Source organism: Nothobranchius furzeri, chromosome 8, assembly GCF_043380555.1.
Source record: "Nothobranchius furzeri strain GRZ-AD chromosome 8, NfurGRZ-RIMD1, whole genome shotgun sequence".
NCBI classification, from domain to species: Eukaryota; Metazoa; Chordata; class Actinopteri; order Cyprinodontiformes; family Nothobranchiidae; genus Nothobranchius; species Nothobranchius furzeri.
Genome location: NC_091748.1, coordinates 52,716,625 through 52,742,520, shown reverse-complemented (window position 1 = coordinate 52,742,520; position 25,896 = coordinate 52,716,625). Strand labels below are relative to the sequence as shown.

The 25,896-nt window shown below is 45.8% G+C and overlaps 1 protein-coding gene across 1 annotated transcript; it reads left to right on the top strand.

Moving 5' to 3' along the window:
* The first annotated feature begins 6,093 nt into the window (after positions 1-6,093).
* Positions 6,094-24,704, top strand: slc35a3a (solute carrier family 35 member A3a). Its single transcript, XM_015971521.3, has 8 exons — positions 6,094-6,321; positions 6,427-6,622; positions 6,832-6,986; positions 7,075-7,197; positions 23,041-23,215; positions 23,949-24,067; positions 24,216-24,349; positions 24,425-24,704. The coding sequence occupies exons 2-8, from the start codon at positions 6,433-6,435 to the stop codon at positions 24,513-24,515; spliced, it is 987 nt and encodes a 328-aa protein (XP_015827007.1). The 5' UTR covers positions 6,094-6,321; positions 6,427-6,432; the 3' UTR covers positions 24,516-24,704.
* Positions 24,705-25,896: the final 1,192 nt, after the last annotated feature.

Sequence of the window (25,896 nt, the reverse complement as noted above, 5' to 3'; positions counted from 1 at the left end):
GTACATGCCTGAGAGCTGACACTGAAGGATGGGGGAAATCACAGCTCTGTTTTTAGTAATTGTTACAAGTTTCACACTTAAGAGCATTCAGTTTTTCTAATCAGTGTCTAATCACACGATGTGCAATAGACAGTTGCACGAGTCAGCAGTTGTCCAAGTGAGCAGATGTCCTTGGGTCACATTAGGTCAGGACCAAGGCTCAGCATTCTTAAAGTCTCCTCATGAGACTTAAACAATACAGCAACTGTTCAGCATAAATGGTAAAATCTTTAAATATAAAGAAAGCATAAAGCATGATAAAAGAAAACATAATTAACTTTATTTTTTTGAAAAGACTCCAAAAGTTTTCATAGCTCCAAAACAACTGGTTGTGACCAATCCCAAGTACTCAGATTCAGAAAGCTAATTTATACACTCACCAACATTTATACACCCTCTTCTGACCCTGATGTTTATGTTTACTGGTGAAATTAAACATACACACACACACACACATATATATATATATATATAGAGAGAGAGAGAGAGAGAGAGAGAGAGAGGATTTTAAAAATATTACATTAAAGGGACTTTACGGAGTTTTGAATTTTTATGCTCACGATTGCCTCCTCAGGCCAAAAGTGTAACGGCAGCGTCAACAGTAGGCTCGTACATGAGGCGCGCATGCTGTACGTGCACACTCCTTAATGAGAATAACAGCTGAGACAGTCCTGTGTGTGTGTGTGGCCTAGAGGACAGAGGTCAGGAGAACGTGCAGCTAATTAATTAAATAATTTGGTTCTGTACCTTTCTCTTCAGCACAGCCAACAAAGTGAAAAGTTGAACCCACATCTTTTTTATCTGTGAATTCAATGCCGTTCGGCGAGTCTCAAATAAAAATTTGGGCATCTTACTGTAAAAATTATACCATTCATGTAAAAAAGAAATTAAATAAACTATGATGACAAACAGAATCGAACCCGGGTCTCCTACACGAGAGTCCGACGTCTTACTAGGTGAGCTAAAACACCAATGACGTCTTTTGTATCTGTAACATTTTTATCCTTGATGACAGTTGAAACAACGTTCAAAGAACGGTTCGGAGCAAAAATGGCTATTTTGTTGCTAATTTGCAAGAAATTTCTAGAAGAAAGTTCTACAGAAAGTAGCTAAGGGTCCTCAGAAATGTAGCTAGCTTTGTCACTAGGCGTTGGGAACAGCGACACAGACTAAAGCTACTGATAGCAAATGCTACGGGCTATGCCTGAGCGTGAACGCGCATGAAGCAGCCTGCTCGACCCGAGCAGTTCTCTTTTTCTGTGATTTTACAGAAAAACAGGCAATCACAGTAAAAATGCCAGGGCTCATTCTATAGGACCAGGACATTGCAGGAGAATGTATGAAGAAGAAATTTATTTCTATACATGTTTTGGCTGTCAAACTTCCATAATGCCCCTTTAAAGCGCAAAATTAAATGAATGTTTACTATGTGTAAAGTGTTTGAAATGTTTTGCTATGTACATATAATTTTGTGAAATTCAAAGGATGATAAACCAGTAGTACTAAATAAATCCAGGCTATATTTTGCCAATGTTTTGTGAAACATCCCACAGGATGATACTCGAGTGCAGAGAATCCTTGGGAGAAACACCTAAACTTAAACATGATTGTGTGCAGGGCCAGTGTTCTGACTATCCGTGCTTTCTTGTTGAATTTTCCTACCAACGCGCATTTCAACAGCTGATTCAGTCTGTCCAGGTTTACTGAAGATCGGTAGCTACTGTTAATGTTTTATGATAAAAAGTGGATAGTGTAAGAAGCAGTTTAGTCATTTGTAAAAATTAACCCCTTAGTTGCTAAAAACATTTGAATATTCTCAGAACAATGACGATTTACCAACTACTTTCACACATGTCGAGAAAGTCGTCATCGTCGTCGTCTTCCTCTGCTTTTCCGGGTCCGGGTCACGGGGGCAGCATCCCAACTAGGAAGCTCCAGACTGTCCTCTCCCCGGCTACCTCCACCAGCTCCTCCGGCAGGACCCCAAGGGGTTCCCGGACCAGATTGGAGAAGTAACCTCTCCAGCGTGTCCTGGGTCGACCTGGGGGCCTCCTGCCGGCAGCACATGCCCGAAACACCGCCCCAGGGAGGCGTCCAGGAGAAATCCTGACCAGATGCCCAAACCACCTCAGCTGACTCATTTCGATCCGGAGGAGCAGCGGTTCTACTCAGAGTCCCTCCCAAATGTCCGAGCTCCTCACCCTATCTCTAACGCTGAGCCCGGCCACCCTACGGAGGAAACTCTTTTCGGCCGCTTGTATCCGTGATCTTGTTCTTTCGGTCATTACCCAAAGCTCATGACCACAGGTGAGGATTGTGACGTAGATCGACCGGTAAATCGAGAGCCTGGCTTTCTGGCTCAGCTCCCTCTTCACCACGACAGATCGGCTCAGCGTCCACATCACTGCAGACGCTGAACCAATCTGCCTGTCGATCGCCCGATCCCTCCTACCCTCACTCGTGAACAAGACTCCGAGATACTTAAACTCCTCCACTTGAGGTAGGACCTCTCTCCCGACCCGGAGATGGCAAGCCACCCTTTTCCGATTTAGAACCATGGTCTCAGATTTGGAGGTGCTGATCCTCATCCCAGCCACTTCCCACTTGGCCGCGAATCTACCCAGCAAGAGCTGAAGGTCAAAGCTGGATGAAGCTAGGAGGACCACATCATCCGCAAAAAGCAGAGACGAGATTCTCCTGCCACCAAACTCGACACACTCCACACCACGGCTGCGCCTAGAAATTCTGTCTATAAAGGTAATGAACAGAACCGGTGACAAAGGGCAGCCCTGGCGGAGTCCAACCCTCACCGGGAACAGGTCCGACTTACTACCGGCTATGCGGACCAAACTCGCGCTCCTCTGGTAAAGGGACTGAATGTCCCTTAACAGAAAGCCACCCACCCCATACTCCTGGAGCGTCCCCCACAGGGTGCCCCTGGGGACACGGTCATAAGCTTTCTCCAAATCCACATAACACATTGTGGATTGGTTGGGCATACTCCCATGCCCCCTCCATCACCCTTGCAAGGGTATAGAGCTGGTCCACAGTTCCACTGCCAGGACGAAAACCACATTGCTCCTCCTCAATCTGAGATTCAACTATCGATCGGACCCTCCTCTCCAGTACCTTGGAGTAGACCTTTCCAGGGAGGCTGAGGAGTGTGATCCCCCTATAGTTGGAACACACCCTCAGGTCACCCTTCTTAAAGATGGGGACCACCACCCCGGTCTGTCACTCCACAGGAACTGCCCCCGATGACCATGCAATGTTGCAGAGACGTGTCAACCACGACAGCCCTACAACACCCATAGCCTTGAGATACCCAGGACGAATCTCATCCGCCCCCGGTGCTCCGCCGCTGTGTAGTTGTTTGACTACCTCAGCAACTTCTGCCCCAGAGATTGGACAGTCCATCCCCAGGTCTCCCGGCTCTGGTTCCTCCTCGGAATGCACGTAGGTGGGATTGAGGAGCTCCTCAAAGTATTCCTTCCACCGTCTGACTATAGCCCCAGTTGACGTCAGCAGCTCCCCATCCCCACTGTAAACAGTGTGAGCGAGTTGCTGCCTTCCTCTCCTGAGGCGCCGGACAGTTTGCCAGAACCTCTTTGGAGCCGATCGATAGTCTTTCTCCGTGGCCTCACCAAACTCCTCCCATGCCCGAGATTTTGCCTCGGCAACTGCCACTGCTGCACCCCGCTTGGCCATCCGGTACCTGTCTGCTGCCTCCGGAGACCCACAGACCAGCCATGCCCTGTAGGCCCCCTTCTTCAGCCTGACGGCTCCCCGAACCTCTGGTGTCCACCAGCGGGTACGGGGGTTGCCACCACGACTGGCACCGGCCACCTTGGGACCACAGCTAGCAACAGCCGCCACAACAATCGCAGAGTGGAACAAGGCCCACTCAGAGTCAATGTCCCCCACCGCTCTTGGGGACGCGGTCAAAGCTCTGCCGGAGGTGGGAGTTGAAGACCGTCTTGACAGGTTCTTCTGCCAGGCGTTCCCAGCAGACCCTCACTATGCGTTTGGGTCTGCCAGGTCTACGCGGCATCTTCCCCTGCCATCTGGTCCAACTCACTACCAGATGGTGATCAGTTGACAGCTCCGCTCGTCTCTTCACTCGGGTGTCCAAAACATACGGCCGCAGGTCAGATGATACGACTACAAAGTCTATCATCGACCTGTGACCTAGGCTGCCCTGGTACCAAGTGTACCAATGGGCATCCTTATGTTTGAACATGGTGTTCGTTATGGCCAAACTGCGGCTTGCACAGAAGTCCAATAACGAAACACCACTCGAGTTCAGATCAGGTGGGCCGTTCCTCCCAATCACACCCCTCCAGGTCATGCTGTTATTGCCCACGTGAGCATTGAAGTCCTCCAGCAGGACAATGGAGTCCCCTGATTGAGCTCTATCTAGCAGTCATCCCAGGGACTCCAAAAAGGGTGGATACCCTGAACTCATATTTGGCCCATAAGCTCAAACAACAGTCAGGACCCGTTCCCCGACCCGAAGGCACAGGAAAGCTACCCTCTCGTCACCCGGGGTAAACCCCAACACACAGGCAGAGAGTCTTGGGGCTAACAAAAAGCCAACCCCAGCCCTCCGCCTCTCACCCGGAGCAACTCCAGCAAAGGAGAGTGTCCAATCCCTCTCAAGGACTTGGGTTCCAGAGCCAATGCTATGTGTCGAGGTGAGTCCGACTAAATCTAGCCGGTACCGCTCAACCTCTGCCACAAGCTCCTGCTCCTTCCCCACCAGCGAGGTGACGTTTCATGTCCCAAAAACCAGTTTCATTGTCCGGGGATCAGACCTCCAAGGCTCCCGCCTCGGTCTGCCACCCGATCCACACCCTTCATGTTCCTCCTGCGGGTGGTGGGTCCACAGTTGGATGAGCCCATGTATCTGGTTCGGGCTGGGCCCCATGGGCGATAGCCCGGCCACCAGGTGCTCGCTCACGGGCCCCAACCCCAGGCATGGCTCCAGGGTGGGACCCCGGTAACCCTCCTGGCCGGGTACTCCGACTCTTTGATTGCATATTCATGAAAGATCCTCTGAACCGTTCTTTGTCTCTCACCCTTCACCTAAGACCAATTTGTCATGGGAGACCCTACCAGGGGCACAAAGTGCCCCAGACAACATAGCTCCTAGGATCATTAGGGCACTCAAACTCCTCCACCACGATAAGGAGGAGATGTCGAGAAAGTGATTCATAAAAATTTGTAAGACGTTAGCTCTTGCCATTCTATTTCCTTTACTAGACAAATGAATCCACATAGAACAAATATGCTTTCCCCCCAATGTTTATAGTTATTTGTTTGAATGTATAATTTTGGAGATTATTATTCAACTATGATAAATTTATTATATGTATAATATAAAACTTTTGGATATTAATTTGGGACACTTTCAGAATGACTGTTAACAGTGGGAGAAATTTCTTGTTCACAGTATAATAACGTACACACACACACACACACACACACACACACACACACACACACACACACACATGAAACACGAAGAAATTAGAAAATTCACTGCGTGTGCGCCAAAATGTACCAGTGGCAGACCTAATGTTCTTCTGCATTCTCGCTACATACCCGGTTTTTACTCCCTCTCCCCAAAAGAGAATAAATCTCACTCATAGTTTTGCTAAAGTCGGCGGCCATTCATCTTTGCGGACGTTTCACAATTTACAAATCATATTATCAAGACAAAGCTATTGATATTAAATCATTATTCCAGGTTTCAGCAGTCTCAGAATTGTATTGGTTCTCAAAGAAAAAATGACCGAAATGCCGTTTCTTTCATTTATAAGAACAAAACACTTCAAAAAGCACCGTTTTTGAACGCGTCACCCTGTCCTCTAGGTGGCGAGGAAGCGCCTCTCAGTGACTTTTAGCTACCACTTATTCAACAGAAGAAGAAAATTAACGAACACGGAAGTCCTACAGAAATTTACCTTTGCTGCAACTATGATATACTAACCAGGTGGATCGTTTTTATGTGTTTACTTTTGTCTTTCGTCGGAAAGTTAAAATTTAATGAATGGAAGCGTCTCGACTGTTGCTGCGGGAAGCCGGAAGTGATAATGTGGTCTAAACAGCGGACGGACGGAGTTTGAGGGTTGCTGTTTTGACAGCTGAGAGGAGTCCTCGTCTGTCTCTCTCTGTCCGGTCTCTGTGAAGCGACCAGAAGAACAACTTACACCGAGGAATTTCCCTAAAGCAGAGACGTCCCTGTGAAGTTTTTTCGGAGCGATCTTGATCCAAGAAAATGTGAGAATTCACCTGTCAGAGTTTTACCTCTTTATCATCTTTTAAAACCCTAAAACAAACAGTGCTCGTGAATCTGGACTGAATGTCTTTACTTTGTTTCCCCAGCGAGCCATGGCCTCATCCCGGTTGAAGTACCTGTCCCTGGGCGTGCTGGTGTTCCAGACCACCTCCCTGGTGCTCACCATGCGGTACTCCCGAACCCTGCAGGCCGATGGCCCGCGCTACCTGGCGTCTTCAGCCGTGGTGGTGGCCGAAGTCATGAAGATCATCGCCTGTGTTCTGCTCGTCTTCAAGGAGCACAGTGAGTGCAGTGATGGGACAAGTATTATGAGACTGTTATAAAACTAATCAACTGTGTTTATCATAGTACTTCATGTAGCCACTTCAAATAGAAAATAATGCTTAAAAGGCTTGATTGAAGCTATTAAAATGTTTTCTACATGATTCTGTTCTTCTGCCCGTTTTCCACTCAAACTTAAACTCAAAGTAAATTCTGTTTTCTTTGTCCAGACTACAGTATGCGAGCTCTGAACAGCGTCCTGCGACAGGAAATCCTCCACAAACCCATAGACACGCTGAAGCTGGCCATCCCCTCGGGGATCTACACGCTGCAGAACAACCTGCTGTACGTCGCTCTCTCCAACCTGGATGCAGCCACCTACCAGGTTCAGCTGAGATCCACTTTGATGTGCTTCACTCTGAATATCACATGTTTGTTTCACGATTTAAGTAGTCCCACTTTGTATCCGTAAGGTGACCTACCAGTTGAAGATCCTGACCACGGCTCTGTTCTCGGTTTCCATGCTGGGCCGCAGACTGGGCGTTTACCAGTGGCTCTCCTTGTTGATCCTAATGGCCGGAGTGACCCTTGTTCAGGTAGGATCAGTTTCTCCTACGGCGACGGCTTATGGAAATGAGAAACCTTAAACAAACATGCACCAGTTCTTCCAAAATGCAAGAGTTTAAACATTCATCTGTAGGTGAAAACTCAACAGAACCTGCAGTATGTTTCCTTTTGCTTTAAAAATGTTCTCTATAATATTTAGTGGTAAAAGGCTTCTAAAAGAACCACACACAATATTTTCCTGCTTACCTGATCATCAAATTGAACTCTGACTTTGTTTTCTTTGGCAAAAAGCACATGTGGGTGAAAGTTCATCAGACTGCTTTTCTCTGGTCCAGTCGGAGTTAGAAACTCTGTAGAAGCACGTCAAAGAGAACAATATTAACAGGTTCTATGAAGGTTATGTTCACTATTCATGCATCTGTATTTTATATTAACATATGTCAGTTTTCTTTGTTCTTATAAATGTTGGTACTCATAAAAAACTTGAAGGGAGGAGGTTTAACGAACCCCAGATTTACTCAGAGCAAGGAAACTTGTTTTTGGCTCCACAATTTGTTCTTTAATGTGTTCAGTCAAGTCTGATCAGGTCCAGTTTATGTTTTAGTATATTTCAATCTAACAGATTGCCAACTGTTGTCGCCCTCTGCTGCCCGCTCTCCCCTCTCCGATGATGCAGTCCCACGCTCGATCCAATGTTTAAACCCCATTGTCTCTGTTCATGGTCCCACATCCACGTCTCCTTATCTCTATGGCTTCCTTTATCCATCTTTTGTATTTCTGTTGTTCGGTGTTTATGATCCTTGTGTTGTCCCAGTCCATTATATAGTTTTCTCTTGTGCAGTGATCTGTTACGGCTGACTTCTTTATTGTGCTTTCTGCTTCTTGTTTTGCTGCTCTTGTGTGTCTTCGACTTGTTTCCTTCTTATACTCCTTTCTATGTTCTATTGTTTGTGTGCTGAGTTGGCGTCCGGTTTCTCCTATGTATGTTTTATTAAAGAATTAGCATGGGATTTCGTAAACGATTCCACATTTAAGTCCAGCTGGTATCTTGTCTTTTGGGTGTACTAGTCTGTTTCTAACTGTTGTGTATGGTTTTGTTGGTGTGTTTATGTTGTGTTTTTTCATTGTTGCTCTTATTTTTTCTGTTATGCCTCTGATGTATGGTAAGGTTATCACTGGTGTTGGTTCTTGTCTTTCTGGGTTTCTGGTTCTTTGCTTAGGTTGTTCTTGTCTTTCTGTTGTTGTTTGTTGTTTTCCTTTGTTTATTGCCCATGTCGGGTATCCGCAGGTCTTTAAAGCGTGTTGTATGTGTTTGTCCTCTTGTTTACGGTCTCTTTCTTCTGTTATTATGTTTGCTCGGTGATATAATGTTCTGATTACTGACATTTTGTGTATGGTGGGGTGTTCTGATGTCCATAATAGATATTGGTCTGTGTGTGTTGGTTTCCTGTATGTGTTTATGTTTAGGGTCCCGTCGGTCTGCCTGGTTATTTTCATGTCCATAAATGCTATACGCCTTCTGTTTCTGACTTATATGTGAACTTTATGCTGCCTGTGTCGTCAATGTTATTCAAGTGTTGTGTTAGTATTTCTGTTTGTCCTTTTGGTATGATTTCCAGTAGGTCGTCTACGTAGCGTTTCCATAGTTTTATTTTGCAGTTTGGGGGGGGCAGTGGCTATGACTTTTTGCTCTAGGTCTTCCATGAAAAACTCGCACAGGGTGGCTGATAACGGGTTACCCATGGCGAAGCCTTCCAGTTGTTTGTATATAGTGTTGTCGTATGTGAAGTAAGTGGAGTTAGCTACCAGTCCTATCAGCTGTGCTATGTCATCTGCTGTGAGGTTTGCTCTTTTGTGTAAAGTCTTGTCCTGTCTGATTCTGTTAGCTACTATGTCTATGGTTTTTTGGGTTGGTGTTTTTGTCAACAGGGATGTGACGTCATGTGAGATGAGTATGTCGTTGTCTTCTATTGTAATCTTTTGTAGTTCTTTTGCCAGTTCTATGCTATTTTTGCAGTGTTGATCTGTGTTACCTAATACCGGACTGATGATTTTGCTAATATCTCTTGCCATGTTGTATGTTGGTGTACCTATGCTATATACTACTGGTCTAAGTGGGGTGTTTTGTTTATGTATTTTTGGCATTCCATATATTCTTGGTGTTATGTTTGCCGTAGGAATCCAGTGTTTGTACATTTTTTCTGTTATGTTGCCTTTTTCTTGTAGTGGCTTCAGTAATTTTTCATGTTTTTCTTAATGTTTTCTGTTGGGTCTTCTTTAAGTATTTTGTTTGTATTTTTGTCCCCTAGCATCTGTTTCATCTGTTGTTTATATTTTTCTTTGTCCATAACTACTGTGGTTCTTCCTTTGTCTGCCGGTAGAAAAGTATCTGTTCATTGGGGCAGCAGTAGCTCAGGTGGTAGAGCGGGTTGCCTCATGATTGGAGGGTCATGGGTTCGATTCCAGCTCCCGCCAGGGGTATCCTGCTGTTGTGTCCTTGGGCAAGACACTTCACCCAACTTGCCTGTGTTAGTGGTGGTCAGAGGGGCCGACGGCGCCAAATGGCAGCCTCACCTCTGTCAGACCTCCCCAGGGCGGCTGTGGCTACAAGTAGCTTACCATCACTAGCAGTGTGTGAATGTGAGAGTGTGTGGAAGTGTCTTTGGGTGTCTTGAAAAGCGCTATATAAGTTCAATGCATTATTATTATTATTATTTTTGGATAAAGCTGTCATGGCTGATTGTTCTTCTTCTGTAACATTGCTGTGTTGAATTTTGCTGTTCTTTAATATCCCAACTACTTTATTTCTAAGCTCTGCTTTCTTTCCCTCATCTGTGATCTGTTGACATGCTAGTTCTGTTGCTACGATAAATTCATCATATGGTATTTTCTTTGGTGTTGCTGCAAAGTTTAAACCTTTTTTAATATGCTGTCTTCTGCTTCTGTTAGTTTGTATTGTGAAATGTTACATACCCATGAGCTTTGTGTGGTGTTATCTTGTTTTTTTTCTTTTGTTTTTCTTGTTGATGAGTTTGTTTAACTTCTTTATGTGTCTTTCTTTTACTTTTGTGAACTCTTTTACCTGTTTTTCCATCATGTGTCCTTTAATTTGTTCCTCCATTTTATCATCAAGTTTGTAATTCCTTTTTAGGTCCAGGTGTCTTCTTTCCAGTTCGTTTTCCACTTGCTTCTGTTTGGTTGTGACGTTTCTTATCCTTTCGTTGAGTAGTGCTCTCTGTGTTCTTTCCATTATGTTCTGTGCCGTCTTGGTCCACATCGATGTTTTCAGCTGTAGGCTTGTTGGTGTGATGCTTTCGTCCCGGCATCTTAAATTGAAACAAAGGTGGTTCCTAGGACGTGCATGTTTTTGGTGTAATCGTTCCAAATGGCGGGACAAAGCAAGAACGTACAAAAGAAATATGAGTGAGACTGCACCAGCATTGGCAGGACAGAGCATCGCTATCAGCCCTCAAGTTTTTGCTGAGTTACAAGGTCTGGAGGGAAAATGGGTCTAACCTGTGTAGGTTGTTTATAAATCACTACACACTCTTGAATTAAAGGTTGAATATGGAACCATTTAATTAATTTAAAAGTTAATTTAGAGGTATGCAGAATGAAGGTAAAGCATTTCCTTTAAAAGCTATATTTTAATAAAAAACATCAGATATTTATTTGACAGCACAACGCTGGGTTTATGTTTCCATCTGCCAGCCAATAGAGGGCACCATTGCAGGTTGTGAAATAGGGCTGCAACAACGATTCGATAAAAATCGATGAAAAAATGCATTGGCAACGCATTTCGTCATCGATTCGGTGTGTTGTGCAACTTTTTTTCGTGTTGCACAACCTTTATTTAACAGTGAATGCGCGCAGCTCGTGTGTAGGAGGCAACAGAGCAGACCGAGGCAGATCAGAACGAGAGAGAAAGACGGTGTTTTGACGAGGAACAAAACGGAAACCAACAAAGGCAGAAATGGTTTGGGATCAAAAGTGCAACAACGGGCAGATGAGCTAATGCTAGCAGGTAGCAGGCTCACTATCTAAGTAGGGTTCCGAAAAAACATGATGGTTGTGAAACTAAGAACATCTAAACTCCACAAGTGGAAGAAAAGTCCTCACCATCCTGTTTATTCTTGGCTGACTGCAGCGCTATGGAGCAGAACCGCTGTCAGGTTCGAGTCTGCTCGGCTAAACACCACAGCAGGATTTTAGCAAGCCACTGTAGCATGTAATTCACTAACGCATCCATCTGTGAACATAATTTAAACTGGAATATTGCCAAAGTGTACATAATCAATATGTCACCATTACATTTTTTGCAATAGAAATTAAATGTCAGCATTTCCAGTAGCTTACTACTGAACATGTTAATGAAATACATACAATTTTACTGAGCAAAGTTTAATTATGTATATATTTAGGGGATAGCATGTTGTTTTGCACGCTACTGAACCGTTTTCTAATCATGGTCTGTTGTTAAAGCAAAGGAAGGAGAGAAAAAAGGTTTCCCTAGAAGTTTTTTAATGTTCCAGTTTAATCCGATTAATCGAGTCGAGACCCCTTCCGATTCATCGATGATCCAAATAATCGTTTGCTGCAGCCCTATTGTCAAACAGTCCGCTTGGCACAATGAGGCTGGTCCTGTGGAAAATGGCAGCCTCAGCTAGTCAAGCAGCTGCTTCTGAGCCCAGAAGAGGAGCAACCATAAAAGATCTGAAACCAGAGTGAGTTTAGGCGAAGCCTACAACAGATTCACTCAAAGAAAACATTACGGTTAGGTCCCTGTGTGAGCGGTGTCAGAGCTTGGTCCATCACCGGCAGTAAGTCGAGCTCGTTCCCAGTGAGAGTTGGACTCCGCCAAGGCTGCCCTTTGTCACCGATTCTGTTCATAACTTTTATGGACACGACTTGTAGGCACAGACAAGGTGTTGAGGGGATCTGTTTTGGTGGCCTGAGGATCGAGTCTCTGCTTTTTGCAGATGATGTGGTCCTGTTGGCTTCATCGGAATGTGATTTCCAGCTTCACTGGAGCAGTTTGAAGCTGAGTGTGAAGCAGCTGGGATGAGAATCAGCTCCTCTAAATCCAAGACCATGGTCTTGAGTTGGTAAAGGGTAGAATGCCTTCTCCGGGTCAGGGATGAGGTCCTGCCTCAAGTGGAGGAGTTTAAGTATCTCAGGATCTTGTTCACTAGTGAGGGAAAGATGGAGCTTGAGATTGATTGGTGGAGTGGTGCTGCGTCTGCAGTGATGTGGGCGTTATACCGATCGGTCATGGTGAAGAGAGAGCTTAGCCAGAAGGCAAAGCTCTCAGTTTACCGGCCAAGCTACGTTCCTACCCTCACCTATGATCATGAGCTTTGGGTAGTGACCGAAAGAACGAGATCACGGATACAAGCGGCCAAAATGAGTTTTCTCCGAAGAGTGGCTGGGCTGTCCCTTAGAGATAGGGTGAGAAGCTCGGTCATTCGGGAGGGGCTCGGAGTAGACCCGCTGCTCCTCCACATCGAGAGGAGCCAGTTGAGGTGGCTCGGGCATCTGATTATGATGCCTCCCTGGTGAGGTTTTCCGGGCACGTCCAACTGGGTTGGGGAGAGGGAAGTCTGGGCCTCTCTGCTTAGGCTACTGCGCCCACGACCCGACCCCGGATAAACGGCCAAAAATGGATGAATGGATAGCAAACTTGGTATCCCAACAACTGAAATCTTTGTTCTATTTAAGCAACTACAACCTTCACACACTAGATGTCACTTTGGTGTTCCTGTTTCATATTCCACCTTTGAATTCTAAAATACTGGAATCTTGAAGAAGACATATTATGACTTTTTATCTTAATTTATAATATTTCTATTGTCAATACACAACATTTTCATGAAGTTGTGCAAAATCCCTCTTACAGAAAACGATTTCAGCTGTTTTAATCCTGACATTTCAGTACTTTTAATAACGAGCTGTTTTAGGGCTCTGTCACTTTAAGACAACAAGCTACTGCTGACCACACTGCCATCCTCTGATTGGCTGCTATAAGCTGAGAAGCTCTAATATTCAAGAGGAGCTCTGAGTAGAGTCACTTCTCCTCCAGCAGCAGCTTGCACATGAAAGGTGGTTCTGTGCTCATTTCCTCGTGTGTGACATCACAAACGGGGACTTTTTGAAACAGCTTGTTTTAGGCACATCATTCCAAAAACCAAACACTGACAGAAAGCATCTGGACAGGTTTTTTCATGTTTGGTGTGTTTACAAAGGCAGTAGAGACCTACATGGCAACACAAAAGGTGAAGATCACCTTGAGCTCAGCACATGCCCTCAGCTGGTAAAACCTATTTTTAATGACTTGTATTCATTTGCCCAATAAGAAAAAAAGATATGTTCAAACATGACAAAAATCTGAGTATTTTCTTCTAGAGTGAAGGCAACGTTAGTACAATAAAGAGAGTACCAACACCTTAAGTTACTAAGTTCACCTTAAGTTTAAAGACACATACAGAACTTCAGTTTGGAGAAGATGAAGCTCCGACACAAATAAGACTCGTGTTTTCACTCTTTATGAGGTTTCTGCCTTTTAATCAGGAATGTGTGCTATTAGCCTCTTTATTCACCAAATGAAACAATCTAAATAAAAGTTCATGTAAAAACAATCCTTATTTGATCAAAAATAGAAAATGCTTTAGCTGCAGCACATTCCTCACTCTGCACACCCACTGCTGCGGTTTTATTTTTTGCGTTAACATCCTTTTTTCCAGCTTACCACAGCACACGGCACTCTGCAGCCTTTTTCACAACGTCAGCATATCTACGAAGATGCATAAGTCTGAATTTCACACTCCCAGTGTAATAAATTCCAGGACCTGAGTGGAGAGTTTGGGCCTCACCCAGCAGTGATTTATGTGATACTTCAGCTTGATCCCAGCCATCCAGACTGCTTGTTTTGACAGTGTTTGCCTGTTTTACATATTTCTTTTCTCAGAATATTGGCACTCATTATTTTGATTTCTGGTCAGCTGCGTTGGTGGAGGATGCACGCTTCAAATGTTGTAGAGTTAAAAAAGAGAGATATTTAGTTTTTTCCCATCATTACACTTGATATGAAACCTGCCAGAAGTCTCATGCTGCATGTGATGATGCGTTTCTGTCTACAGACTAATCTGTCCAGGATGCAGTCATTGAATGGGAACTGGGCAGTTTTGGCTTGCTTTTAGCACCCCCTAGTGTTCACTTATAGAACCAAAAGCAAAGTTTATCCCCTCGCTGTGCATTTGTCTTTTTAACCCCTAACAGCTGAAACGTTTCTCCAGCTTTCATTAGTGTCTACAGGAGTGCTTCATCACTAAATTAAACAAATCAGCTCATGAGCTAAAACATGCAGGAAATGTGCTGGAGGCAGACTGCAGCGCCAGGTGTGTCAGCTCAGTGTTCCTACAGAGCAGCCCGCCTCTCTGAAGTTGTAAAGGGCGTTTTCTGGCCACAGGTGACGATAGGGGCTGGGTGACCTTTCCTCTGTGAAGGGTTGTTTTCAGGGGTGTCAAACTCACACTGGGTCGAAATGGAAAACTGGGACGAAGTCGCGGGCCAAACTCAATATTTTTTGAAAAAGTGATGGCAAATGTGCACATTTTCCTTAATCTACAGATATGTATGGTTGAACCTTTTCATTTGGAAATAAACTTATTTTTGCAGTAAGACTGAATGTGGAATAACCAAAGTACACACGAGCAACTCAATTTTAAATAAAGCACGCATCAATTTGTTCCTTATCATGTCTCATTTAAAAAAATATTTTTATTCTTTAAATTTTGTATACCTATATACAGCATTTCTTTTGAATATTTTGATTCTTTTAAGTGTTTCTGTTTTCTGGTTGTTTACTCTTTATTCTTTCTTTCTTTCTTTCTTTCTTTCTTTCTTTCTTTCAATTAATGTTATTGCTGTTGTGACACCAAGCTTCTCCACTGAGGGACAATAAAGGGATTTTCCATTCTATTTTTTATTCTATTCATCTATCTGTAGTATTTCTGGTTTCTGTTTTAAAGTAGGTTAAATCTTTTTAAACTGGCCAACAAAAAAAAAAACAATAATTCTCTTGAATGAAAATGCACAAACTCACTTATTTACATTCATGCTTTGGAGCAGAAAAAGTGCACAAAAACCACAATCATTCAAGCTCAGTTTGCTCCACTCTGATTTACCGGGATGCTCACCTGTTCAAACCAGACACCTGCATCCGTGTGGGTTGTGAGTTGAGGAAGGAGTTCATCACTGGACCGCCTATGTTCTGTTCATCTTCATCACAGGCAACAGTTGCTCACATAGGTTGGTGCTGCTGAACATGGAGAGCATCTGAGCAGTTCAACCACACAGTTTGGTCAGTGTGTCGGGGAGTAGAGCTAAAAGCTGCAGCAGCTACAGACTCATACTGACTTGAGCGTGTTGCTAAACTGGAGTTCAATCATCTTGGTCGGGAAATTGGTCAGTGCGCTTTCTATGTCGGCCAAGAACTGACATGATCTGGGGAAGGAGTTTAACCCAGGACATGCAGAATCAACACACTCACAAATAAAGATCAAAAAAAGGTATTTATTAGTAGACAGGAACCAAAAGCGCACTGGAGCTTCCAGTGGATGAGTAAAGTCCGTACTCAGCGTCTGAGGAGGGGGAGAGCAAAATAAGGTGAGTCCTGAGAAGTAAGTCTTAACTGAGGAGGTGCAGAGATAAGACTTACTGGGCGAAGGAGATGAGGAAAAATCGGGAGGGGCCGGTCGAGAGTTGGGTGAGTCAAGGTGAGTAAATCCAGGAGAGGGAGCTTGTGGGAAGCAGAGGAGTGGGGCGACTGGAGAGATGGAGAACACGGGAAGCTGAGTCCAGACTGTTATGTGGCAAAGGTGAGTTTCCTGATGAGTCACTGAATCCTGAGAAGGCTCTACTCCAGAGATGTTCCAAAAAAATCCTGAAGAAGATGTATACACAAAAATCCACAGCGAATAATAAGCCAAAAACACAAGAGGTACAAAGTCACTGCAACACTAGACGGCTGGAATATACCGAGTAGTAGTAATCATCCCGCGTTGAGGTGTGTTCTCCAACTCCTTAAGAAGCCAGTGCCGTTGATTGCTAACCAGAAGCAGCTGGGCGCCTCCCTCTCCTGAAAAACAACTCAAAGGTGGAATGTGCGACGGGAGTACTCACCCCGACTCATGACAGTACCCCCCCCTCAACGGACGCCTCCCGGCGTCCTGGCAGATGCCACCTCAAAGTCCCGGATGAGGGACGGATCTTCAATAAAGGAGCGTGGAACCCAGGAACGCTCCTCCGGGCCGTACCCCTCCCAGTCAACGAGGTACTGGATGCCCCTGCCACGGGGTCGGGAGTCCAGAATCCTGCGAACAGAATAAACCAGACCCCCCTTGTAGAACCGTGCAGGCGGGGGAGGAGCAGGCGTAGGGCAGAGACGGCTCGTGGTCACCGGCTTCACCAAGGACACGTGGAACACAGGGTGAACCCTGAGAGAGGGAGGCAGGGCCAGCCGGACAGTAGAGGGCGTGGGGATGTCCAGAATCCTGAAAGGACCCAGAAACCTGGGCGACAGTTTGCGGCTGGACGCCTTCAGGGGGATATCCTTGGAGGAGAGCCAAACCTCCTGACCAGGAGCGTAGGACGGGGCAGGCCGCCGCCTGCGATCAGCAAGCCGTTTGTTGGAGGCCGCCGTCCTGTCCAAAGCCGCCCGGGTGGAGGCCCAGGCCCGTTTGGCCCCCCGGAGAAACTGTGGAACCGTGGTGAGGGCTGGAGACTGTGGAGGGAACAGGGAAGGTTGATAACCCAAGGAGGATTCAAAAGGTGACTGACCTGTTGCCGTAGAGACGTGAGAATTGTGGGCGTATTCGATCCAGGGGAGGTGCGAACTCCATGATGACGGGTGAGCAGAACATACACAGCGTAACATAGCACCGAGTTCTTGGTTCATACGCTCACCTTGACCATTGGTCTGGGGATGGTGTCCAGAGGTAAGGGCGACTCGGGCCCCCAGAGCCTCTGCAAACTCCCTCCAGACTCTGGATATGAACTGGGGACCACGATCGGACAAGATTTCCTCCGGGATACCATGCAACCGGAAAACATGTCTGATGAGCAGTTTGGCTGTAACAGTAGAAGATGGAAGAGTTTTCAAAGGAATGAGATGGCATGCTTTGGAGAATCTGTCCACAATGGTGAGTATGGTGTTAAATCCCTGAGAATTCGGTAAACCACACACAAAATCCAGAGCCACATGAGACCATGGTCGAGAGGGGGTCGGCAGAGGGTTCAACAGTCCAGCAGGTGCACGGTGATCACCCTTCTGCTGAGCACAGATGTGGCAACCTGAAACATAATCCTTGACATCTCGGTACATGGCCGGCCACCAGAATGTGCGTCTGATGAGTGCAATAGTACGTCCTACTCCGGGGTGAAGTGAAAATTTGCCAGTATGAGCCCAGTGAATGACCTTGCTTCTCACAGCCTGCGGAACCCAGAGCCTGTCTGGAGGTCCCTTACCTGGATCAGGGTCAGTTCTCTGTGCCTCCAGTACCTGGTCACGTATCTCCCACGTCACACCTCCCACAACACACGCCGGGGGTAGGATGGTGGAGAGCTCAGTCTCCTGGTCAGAAGCATATTGTCTCGAGAGAGCATCCGGTTTTACGTTCTTGGATCCGGGTCGGTATGAAATCTGAAAGTTGAAACGAGAGAAGAAAAGGGACCACCTGTATTGTCGTGGGTTTAGTCTCTTGGCCTCTCTGAGGTAGACCAAATTCTTGTGATCAGTCCAGATGATGAAGGGAATCTCAGCTCCCTCGAGCCAGTGCCTCCACTCCTCAATGGCGAGTTTCACCGCCAAGAGCTCTCTGTCACCCACGTCATATCGGCTCTCTGTTGGGGTGAGACGGCGAGAAAAAAAAGCACAAGGGTGAAGGCGATGGTCGAGCGGTGATACCTGTGACAACACGGCGCCGACTCCGGTGTCTGAGGCATCCACCTCGAGTGTAAACTGGAGTTGGGGGTCTGGGCGATGGAGCACTGGAGCATTTGTGAATAGTTTTTTCAGCTTCTGAAAGGCTGCTTCAGCCTCTGTGGACCAAACAAAAGGGCGGTTAGTGGATGTGAGGTTGGTTAAAGGTATGGCAGTCTGACTGAAATTTCTGATGAATCTTCTGTAGAAATTGGCAAAACCCAGGAATCTCTGAAGCTGTTTACGTGACGAGGGGGTAGGCCACTCTGTGACCACCTGGACCTTCTCAGGGTCAGCCCTCAGTCTTCCACTTTCGATCACAAATCCTAAAAACTTAACAGTAGAGACATGAAAAACACATTTCTCGGCCTTCACATAAAGCCGATTCTCCAGGAGTCGTTGCAACACAGAACGCACATGCAAGACGTGTTGTTCCAGAGTCTTTGAAAAAATCAAAATGTCATCCAAGTAGACAGTCACGTACTTATTCAACATATCTCCTAAAACAGAGTTCACCAGAGACTGAAACACAGCTGGAGCATTTGTTAGGCCGAAAGGCATTACCAGATACTCAAAATGTCCTAACGGAGTCTTAAATGCCGTCTTCCACTCATCACCCTGTCTGATTCGTACCAAGTGGTACGCATTTCTGAGATCCAGGCGGCTAAAAATGGTGGCGTCCTGAATGGGTTCAAAAGTGGAGGTTAACAGAGGCAGAGGATATTTGTTCTTTACTGTTATTTGGTTCAATTCCCTGTAATCAATACAGGGCCTTAGAGTCCCCTCCTTCTTTGGAACAAAGAAGAACCCTGCCCCCAATGGTGAGGTGGACGGCCTGATAAGACCGGTTGCTAGAGACTCCTGGATGTATTTCTCCATGCTCTCCCTCTCAGGTTTGGAAAGGTGATATAGTCGACTGGAGGGAAGTGGGGCTCCGGGTAACAACTCAATGCAGCAATCAAAAGGTCTGTGTGGGGGAAGAGAAGAAGCACGGTCCTTACTGAATACCTGTCGGAGGTCATGGTAGGCCGGAGGAACGTTGGAGAGGTCAATCTTCTCAGAAGGAGAGGTTGTGGAATTTTGGAGAGTTGGTGCAGCTGAGCGAAGGCAGGCTAGAGAACACTCAGGACTCCATCCTTCAATCTGACTGGTTCTCCAGTTCAGCTGGGGATTGTGGTGTTTCAACCAGGAATGGCCAAGAACCACTGGAGACTGGGGAGAGGGAAATACAAAAAATGCCAGAAGTTCTGTGTGGTTACCTGACACCTTTATCTGCAGTGGGATGGTCTGGTGAGTGATGGTGGACAAACTGCGATCATCCAGAGACGAAACCGTGAGAGGAGAAGACAAACGGGTGGTAGGTATTTTCCACCTCTTTACCAAACCGACATCCAACATAGATTGCTCACAACCAGAGTCCACCAGAGCCTCTAACTGAAATTGTTCAGAATTAAAACACACAGTGCATGGAATTGAACAACGGGAGCTAAAAGAGTCTGAATTTCCGCCCACCAGTAGCCCCGGCTTTACTGATGGGCTCTCCCTTTTCCCAGAGCAGGACAGGCTCTGGCAAAGTGTCCGGTCTGCCCGCAATATAAACAGAGACCTGACCTCAAACGATGTTCCCGTTCCTCTGGGGTAAGGCGAGTGCGACCCATCTGCATAGGTTCATCAGCTGTGGGGGTCTCGGAAAAGGAGCGAAGACCACCCAGGTTTCGGTCAGGAATAGGAGCTGGACGGGCACTGCTGGCGGGGCGCCGTAGCTCCTGGTGACGTTTATCAATGGAGATGGCCAGGCGAATGAGCCCCTCGAGAGACTGAGGTTCGGGGCACAGCGCCAGCTGATCCCGTACACGAACACTGAGGGCCTCCGTGAATGCAGCCATCAACGCCTCCTCGTTCCACGAAGTCCTAGCTGCCAGGGTTCGGAACTCTACCGACATGTCTGCAACCGATCGTCGGCCCTGCGACAGGTTCCAGAGTCTCTTTCCTATATCTGAAACGGACTCGGTCTGTCCAAAAGTTAATGTAAAGTCCGCTAAAAACTCATCAAAAGGTCCTGCTAAAAAGGCAGCACAATGGCTCTTAGCTTCCGCCCACCGTAGGGCTCTTCCACGTAGCAGTCCAATAACGTAAGAAATCTTACTTGAGTCCGTGGGAAAGGCTCCAGGTGAGCGTTCGAACGCAAGCCGGCACTGGAGCAGGAAGCTGTGGCATTCTTCGAACTCACCGCTGAATGTCTGTGAGGGAGGAGAAATGGCTGGACGAAAATGAGAAGTCTCTGTGGGGACAGGAACTCCCGGTCCGGAAGCAACAGGAGCGGCTGCTTGAGGTTCCGACCTTGTAGTCTGTGGCAGCGGCTGCGTAACCCGCTCATGGATCTGCCGGACTAGGGCCTCCAACTGCTGGTAACGATTGTGGGCAGCGTTGAGCTGATCCATAAGCAGTGGTAATGTCTGCTCCTGTTGAGACACTCTCTGAAGAAGATCTGAGAGGGTTGAGTCTGCTGGGTTAGCGGGTTGGCGGGATGATTCTGACATGATCTGGGGAAGGAGTTTAACCCAGGACATGCAGAATCAACACACTCACAAATAAAGATCAAAAAAAGGTATTTATTAGTAGACAGGAACCAAAAGCGCACTGGAGCTTCCAGTGGATGAGTAAAGTCCGTACTCAGCGTCTGAGGAGGGGGAGAGCAAAATAAGGTGAGTCCTGAGAAGTAAGTCTTAACTGAGGAGGTGCAGAGATAAGACTTACTGGGCGAAGGAGATGAGGAAAAATCGGGAGGGGCCGGTCAAGAGTTGGGTGAGTCAAGGTGAGTAAATCCAGGAGAGGGAGCTTGTGGGAAGCAGAGGAGTGGGGCGACTGGAGAGATGGAGAACACGGGAAGCTGAGTCCAGACTGTTATGTGGCAAAGGTGAGTTTCCTGATGAGTCACTGAATCCTGAGAAGGCTCTACTCCAGAGATGTTCCAAAAAAATCCTGAAGAAGATGTATACACAAAAATCCACAGCGAATAATAAGCCAAAAACACAAGAGGTACAAAGTCACTGCAACACTAGACGGCTGGAATATACCGAGTAGTAGTAATCATCCCGCGTTGAGGTGTGTTCTCCAACTCCTTAAGAAGCCAGTGCCGTTGATTGCTAACCAGAAGCAGCTGGGCGCCTCCCTCTCCTGAAAAACAACTCAAAGGTGGAATGTGCGACGGGAGTACTCACCCCGACTCATGACAAGAACAGATTACTGAGTGGTTGAAATCCTTTTCTGGGCTTCAAAGTTGGCAAATTGCTGAGGAAAGTCAGCGCTGAGTAAGAGGAGTGTTTTCAGTTTGTGCAAGACAGGAGGTAACGCTGCAGATGCCGAAAAACAGCGTGGATGCTAATGAATGTAAACAGAAAGAAGGGGGTGCTTTGACAGATGCGCTAACGCCGCAAAGCACTGTGGGATTTGTAGTCTTTGCGGCAAAATCAGCCAGTTTTAATATAGGTTTGATGTTTGATCTCGCGGGCCAAATTTGGCCCGAGGGCCTGAGTTTGACTCCTGTGTTTTAGCGCATTCAGGCTCAAGAAAATGATTTAAAAATATGAAAATGTTGCAAATTGTCTCTTTAAATGATGTAAAATGTGTGTTTTTGTAAAAAAAAAATTTAATTAATAAAAACAAATCTTTTTCCCTCAATAATTAATTACAGTTTTTTTCGTTTGCTACAACACGTTTTTCAAAACTGCACACACAAAACCCCAAACATCACGCATAAATGGCTAAACCCTGGCATCCCTTTGCAAAACACCTCTGCCATCAAATCTCGTAACATGTTCCCAAAATTTGGTAGACACAGCCACATTTTCACATGACACACACACACCATTCATTGAATAAACACAAGTAGCTTTTGGCTGAACACTACCAAGCATGGAAAGAACACCAAGCATGGAAAGAACACTGAAGAGCAAAACTGAAAACACAATTAGAGAAATGGAACACACTGAATCTATTACAATGCCCACTTCTCTCATAGACGAACATTAGACGTCACACACATTTTGAGACGAAACATGGTCGACACTGAAACGATTGAGGTTTGGCTGGACCCTCTGGCCAGCATCCCTCATGGTCAACCCATGGTTGAGCACATGGTCCAATACAGTGGCACAAATCTCATTGGAGATTTGGATTCTCCTTCTTTGTTCCCTTGCGTCTCCTTGTTGTTGTCCTCCTCCCCTTCCCCTTCCTCCTCCTCTTTCTCCTCCTCCCATACGTACCTCTCTCCTTCTCTGTTGTCTGTTGTCTCTGTTCTCCATTATTCATCAAACTAAACAGAGCATCAAGCCTCCTTTTATGCTGCAGTCCCTGATTGCAAACTGCTCGCCAGACCCGAAAGTTTAGAGATTTGAATGTTTGTGTGTTGTTGATTGAAACTTTGAGAATTGATGTGAGAAGTGTGTGTAAACCTAAAAATTGTGTGCTGTTTTGACAGCAAGGTCATGTGAAATTGACATCAGAGTGTAAAGGAGGAAAATCAGAGTTCTAATATGATAAGGAAGTGATAAATTGAGTCGAGCGATTGGGAACGGAAGTAGAGGTTGTGAAAATTGTGCCTCATTTTTGCTTTTTGAGTTTTAGCAATCGGAAAAAAAACTGTAACAGCATCCTCTCTTTTGCAGGTCGCAGGTTATTCTTTTAAGGTCTTTTTCTAGTCTTGATCGTTTCGGCTTTTGTTTAGCTCCCTGAGGAAAACTACATTTGATCCAGAGTTTGTCAAAAGACCACAGACGCTTTTTTTAATCACAGGGATAATGTCAATAATTTCTCGAACAACTTGAAAATGTACCTCCCACACGTGTGTGAGAAAGTTGTAAAGATCTTGTTGTTTTTGTGTTTGTGCTCGCAGTGGCCCTCTGAGTCTGCTGCCACCTCTGAGAAGGAGGCCCACTCTTCAGGCTCCCAGTTTGTCGGGGTCGCCGCGGTTCTGGTCGCCTGCTGCTCCAGCGGGTTTGCAGGAGTTTACTTTGAGAAGATCCTGAAGGAGAGCAAACAGAGCGTCTGGGTCCGGAACATCCAGCTTGGTCAGTGTCTGTGTCTAGATCGACGTCATCCGGTGATTATTGTCCGAGTTTCGCTTGATCCTATCCATACCGTTCCTCCTTTCAGCTGCAGGAGAAAATGACGTACGCCGACGCTCTTCACTTACCAAAAACGAGCCTGTGTGTTTTCTTCTCTCACCCTAAAGCAGCTGGATTACTATTTTCTACCCCAATATATTTTCAGTTGAGATGAATGCTTCTGTCAGGTTTTATTTTTATCCTGGAACGTGTGAGGCATGGGTGAGACACGTGTTCGGTCCCCCGTGAGCATCGCGCTTCTTCACCTGCAGGATCTGCAGAGAGCTCAGAGCAGAATGACATGGATTTAGTATTTTTAGCAGTTTTAAAGGCCAAATATGTAAACATTTTAGGTTTTTATCAACCTCTCAGCACTTTCGGCTCGAAAGCGCAAAACTTGGCGAGTTTGGACAGAAAACATCTAAAGGGGAAAAACACGGCAGAAAACACAAGAATGGACAGCTCAAAACACAGGAAGGAAGATGCGTTCTCTAAAACGCTTCAACAGCTCTGAGAAACAAAACAAAAACACGGCAGTGACTTTGACAAGAAAGAAATGTAGAAAACACCATCAGAAATGGAAAACCTGACATCTCAGAAAACTGAAAGTGAAAACGGGGACAACAGTAAGAAGGAACGGTGGTTTATTGTTCTTTCATCTGAACTCTGGTGTGTGTGTGTGTGTGTGTTCGTTCAGGGCTGTTCGGTCTGGTGTTCGGCCTCTTCGGGATGCTGGCCTACAACGGAGAGCGAGTGAGGGAGTCGGGGATGTTTCAAGGGTACAACGGCGTAACCTGGACCGTCGTCGCCCTGCAGGTAACTCTTAGCGTTCCTCCATCAGTGCGGTCACAGCTCATGGAGCCTCTGAGGGGAACAGGTTCAGTGTCTGTGCAAAAGGCTCTCTGTTGGCCCCCTCAGGTCATGCCTTTGTCCATCTGTGTCTGCGTGTTTGTTGTTTCTCCAGGCGCTGGGTGGTCTGGTCATAGCAGCGGTCATCAAGTATGCAGACAACATCCTGAAGGGCTTCGCTACGTCGCTGTCCATCATCCTGTCCACTCTTATTTCCTACTTCTGGCTGCAGGACTTTGATCCTACGAGGTAAAAGGAACAGCCCTTATTTTATTTCTGAAACGTAATTTCTGGAGCTTATTGAGATTTTCTTCCCGCACACAGCGTGTTTTTCCTCGGTGCCATATTGGTCATCGTGGCCACTTTCCTGTACGGCTACGAAGGCAAGCAGCCGCCCAACCCCAGCAGGGCATAGCCTAAAACTGCAGCAGCAGCGGGGGGTCACGCCAAAGCCTTAAGATGCAAAGGAAGAAGGGCAGGGAGACTGTAAGGAAGGCGAAATGCCTCCATCACTTAATGGGATGAGATGAAAGAGGAGCAGAGGGGAAGCACAACACGGCGGTGGATCCCACACCGAAGTGCCTGGGTTGAGACGGAGAAGCAGTTTGAAAAGAAAACACGTTCGTGTTTGATATCCTCTCGTTATTGTTGCCGAGGTAATTCTGTCTGCCACGCCTGAAGAGCAGGAGCGGTTCTGTTCACAAGAACCAGTTTGACTGCCACACCAGTTGCACTTTGACTCCACGGTGGTTATTGCTCCTGTTTTTGACCTCTGGTGGCACATTTTAGGGTTTAGGCTCGTCTCTTGTTATTTATTCCAAAGTTGACAGCTAATTTGAACTCCACAAGCTTTGACAACTTAAAATAGGAAGTGTGTCTCTGCCTGGGAGACAAAATCCGGAGCAAACCTTAACCCTTTGGTGGTTTCTGACCAGAGCTTGTGCTGTTTTCTAAATCTGGGATTTATGGTGGGACAAAACATTGTTCCACTCCAGTCAGAACAACAAACTCCGATATCTGACTGCAATTTGGGAAGAAATGTTTATCTGCTTTGGTGAAACTGATGAAGAAACAACCAGTTTTGTTTTTATTTTTATTATTTATTTAAAGGAAATCTATACCTAAATATAGCCACCATTTAAAATCCAGATGAATATCTGACCTTCCTACTGTAGTAATTAGGCTGACGGCGACATCCTGTTTTTTCTGTTGACTTTGTGGCAAAACAATCAGACCTGCAGGTGGTGAGCTTGTGTATGTACGTTTTTATGTTGAAATTGTTTAGAAATCTACTTTTGGTATAAAGCGGGTACAATTTTTGCTTTTATTTTGAAGTTTAACTTGTGAATCTTTTCTAAGAGAAACTATGTTTAACTTAGAAGGAATGAATGTGTGGCTACTCTGTTGTTTTCTGTCATAAATGACACGCATTAACTTTAATTTTCAGAATGGAATGTATTATTGTAGGAACAAACATTAAAAGACGTTTAGTTGGAGTTTTGTGTCTTGATGAAATAAAGGTGAGCTGGTTAGGAACCGGGTAGAAATTTAAGAGCGGAGCTAAAACTAAGCTACGTTCAATAAACAGAAAAGATTCAGATCTGTTGTTAATATTTTGATTGTGGGTTATTTTAGGTGGAGGTTGATGATATTGCTTATAAATGATAATCTGATCACAGCCAAACCGACCACACATGGTGAATAAATGTACACTCGGGTATGTTTTCCATTTGTTTTAATGACTTTGGAAACAGTCCATGCAAAGGTGTGAGGAAAAAGGGCCGTAATGGCCGAGT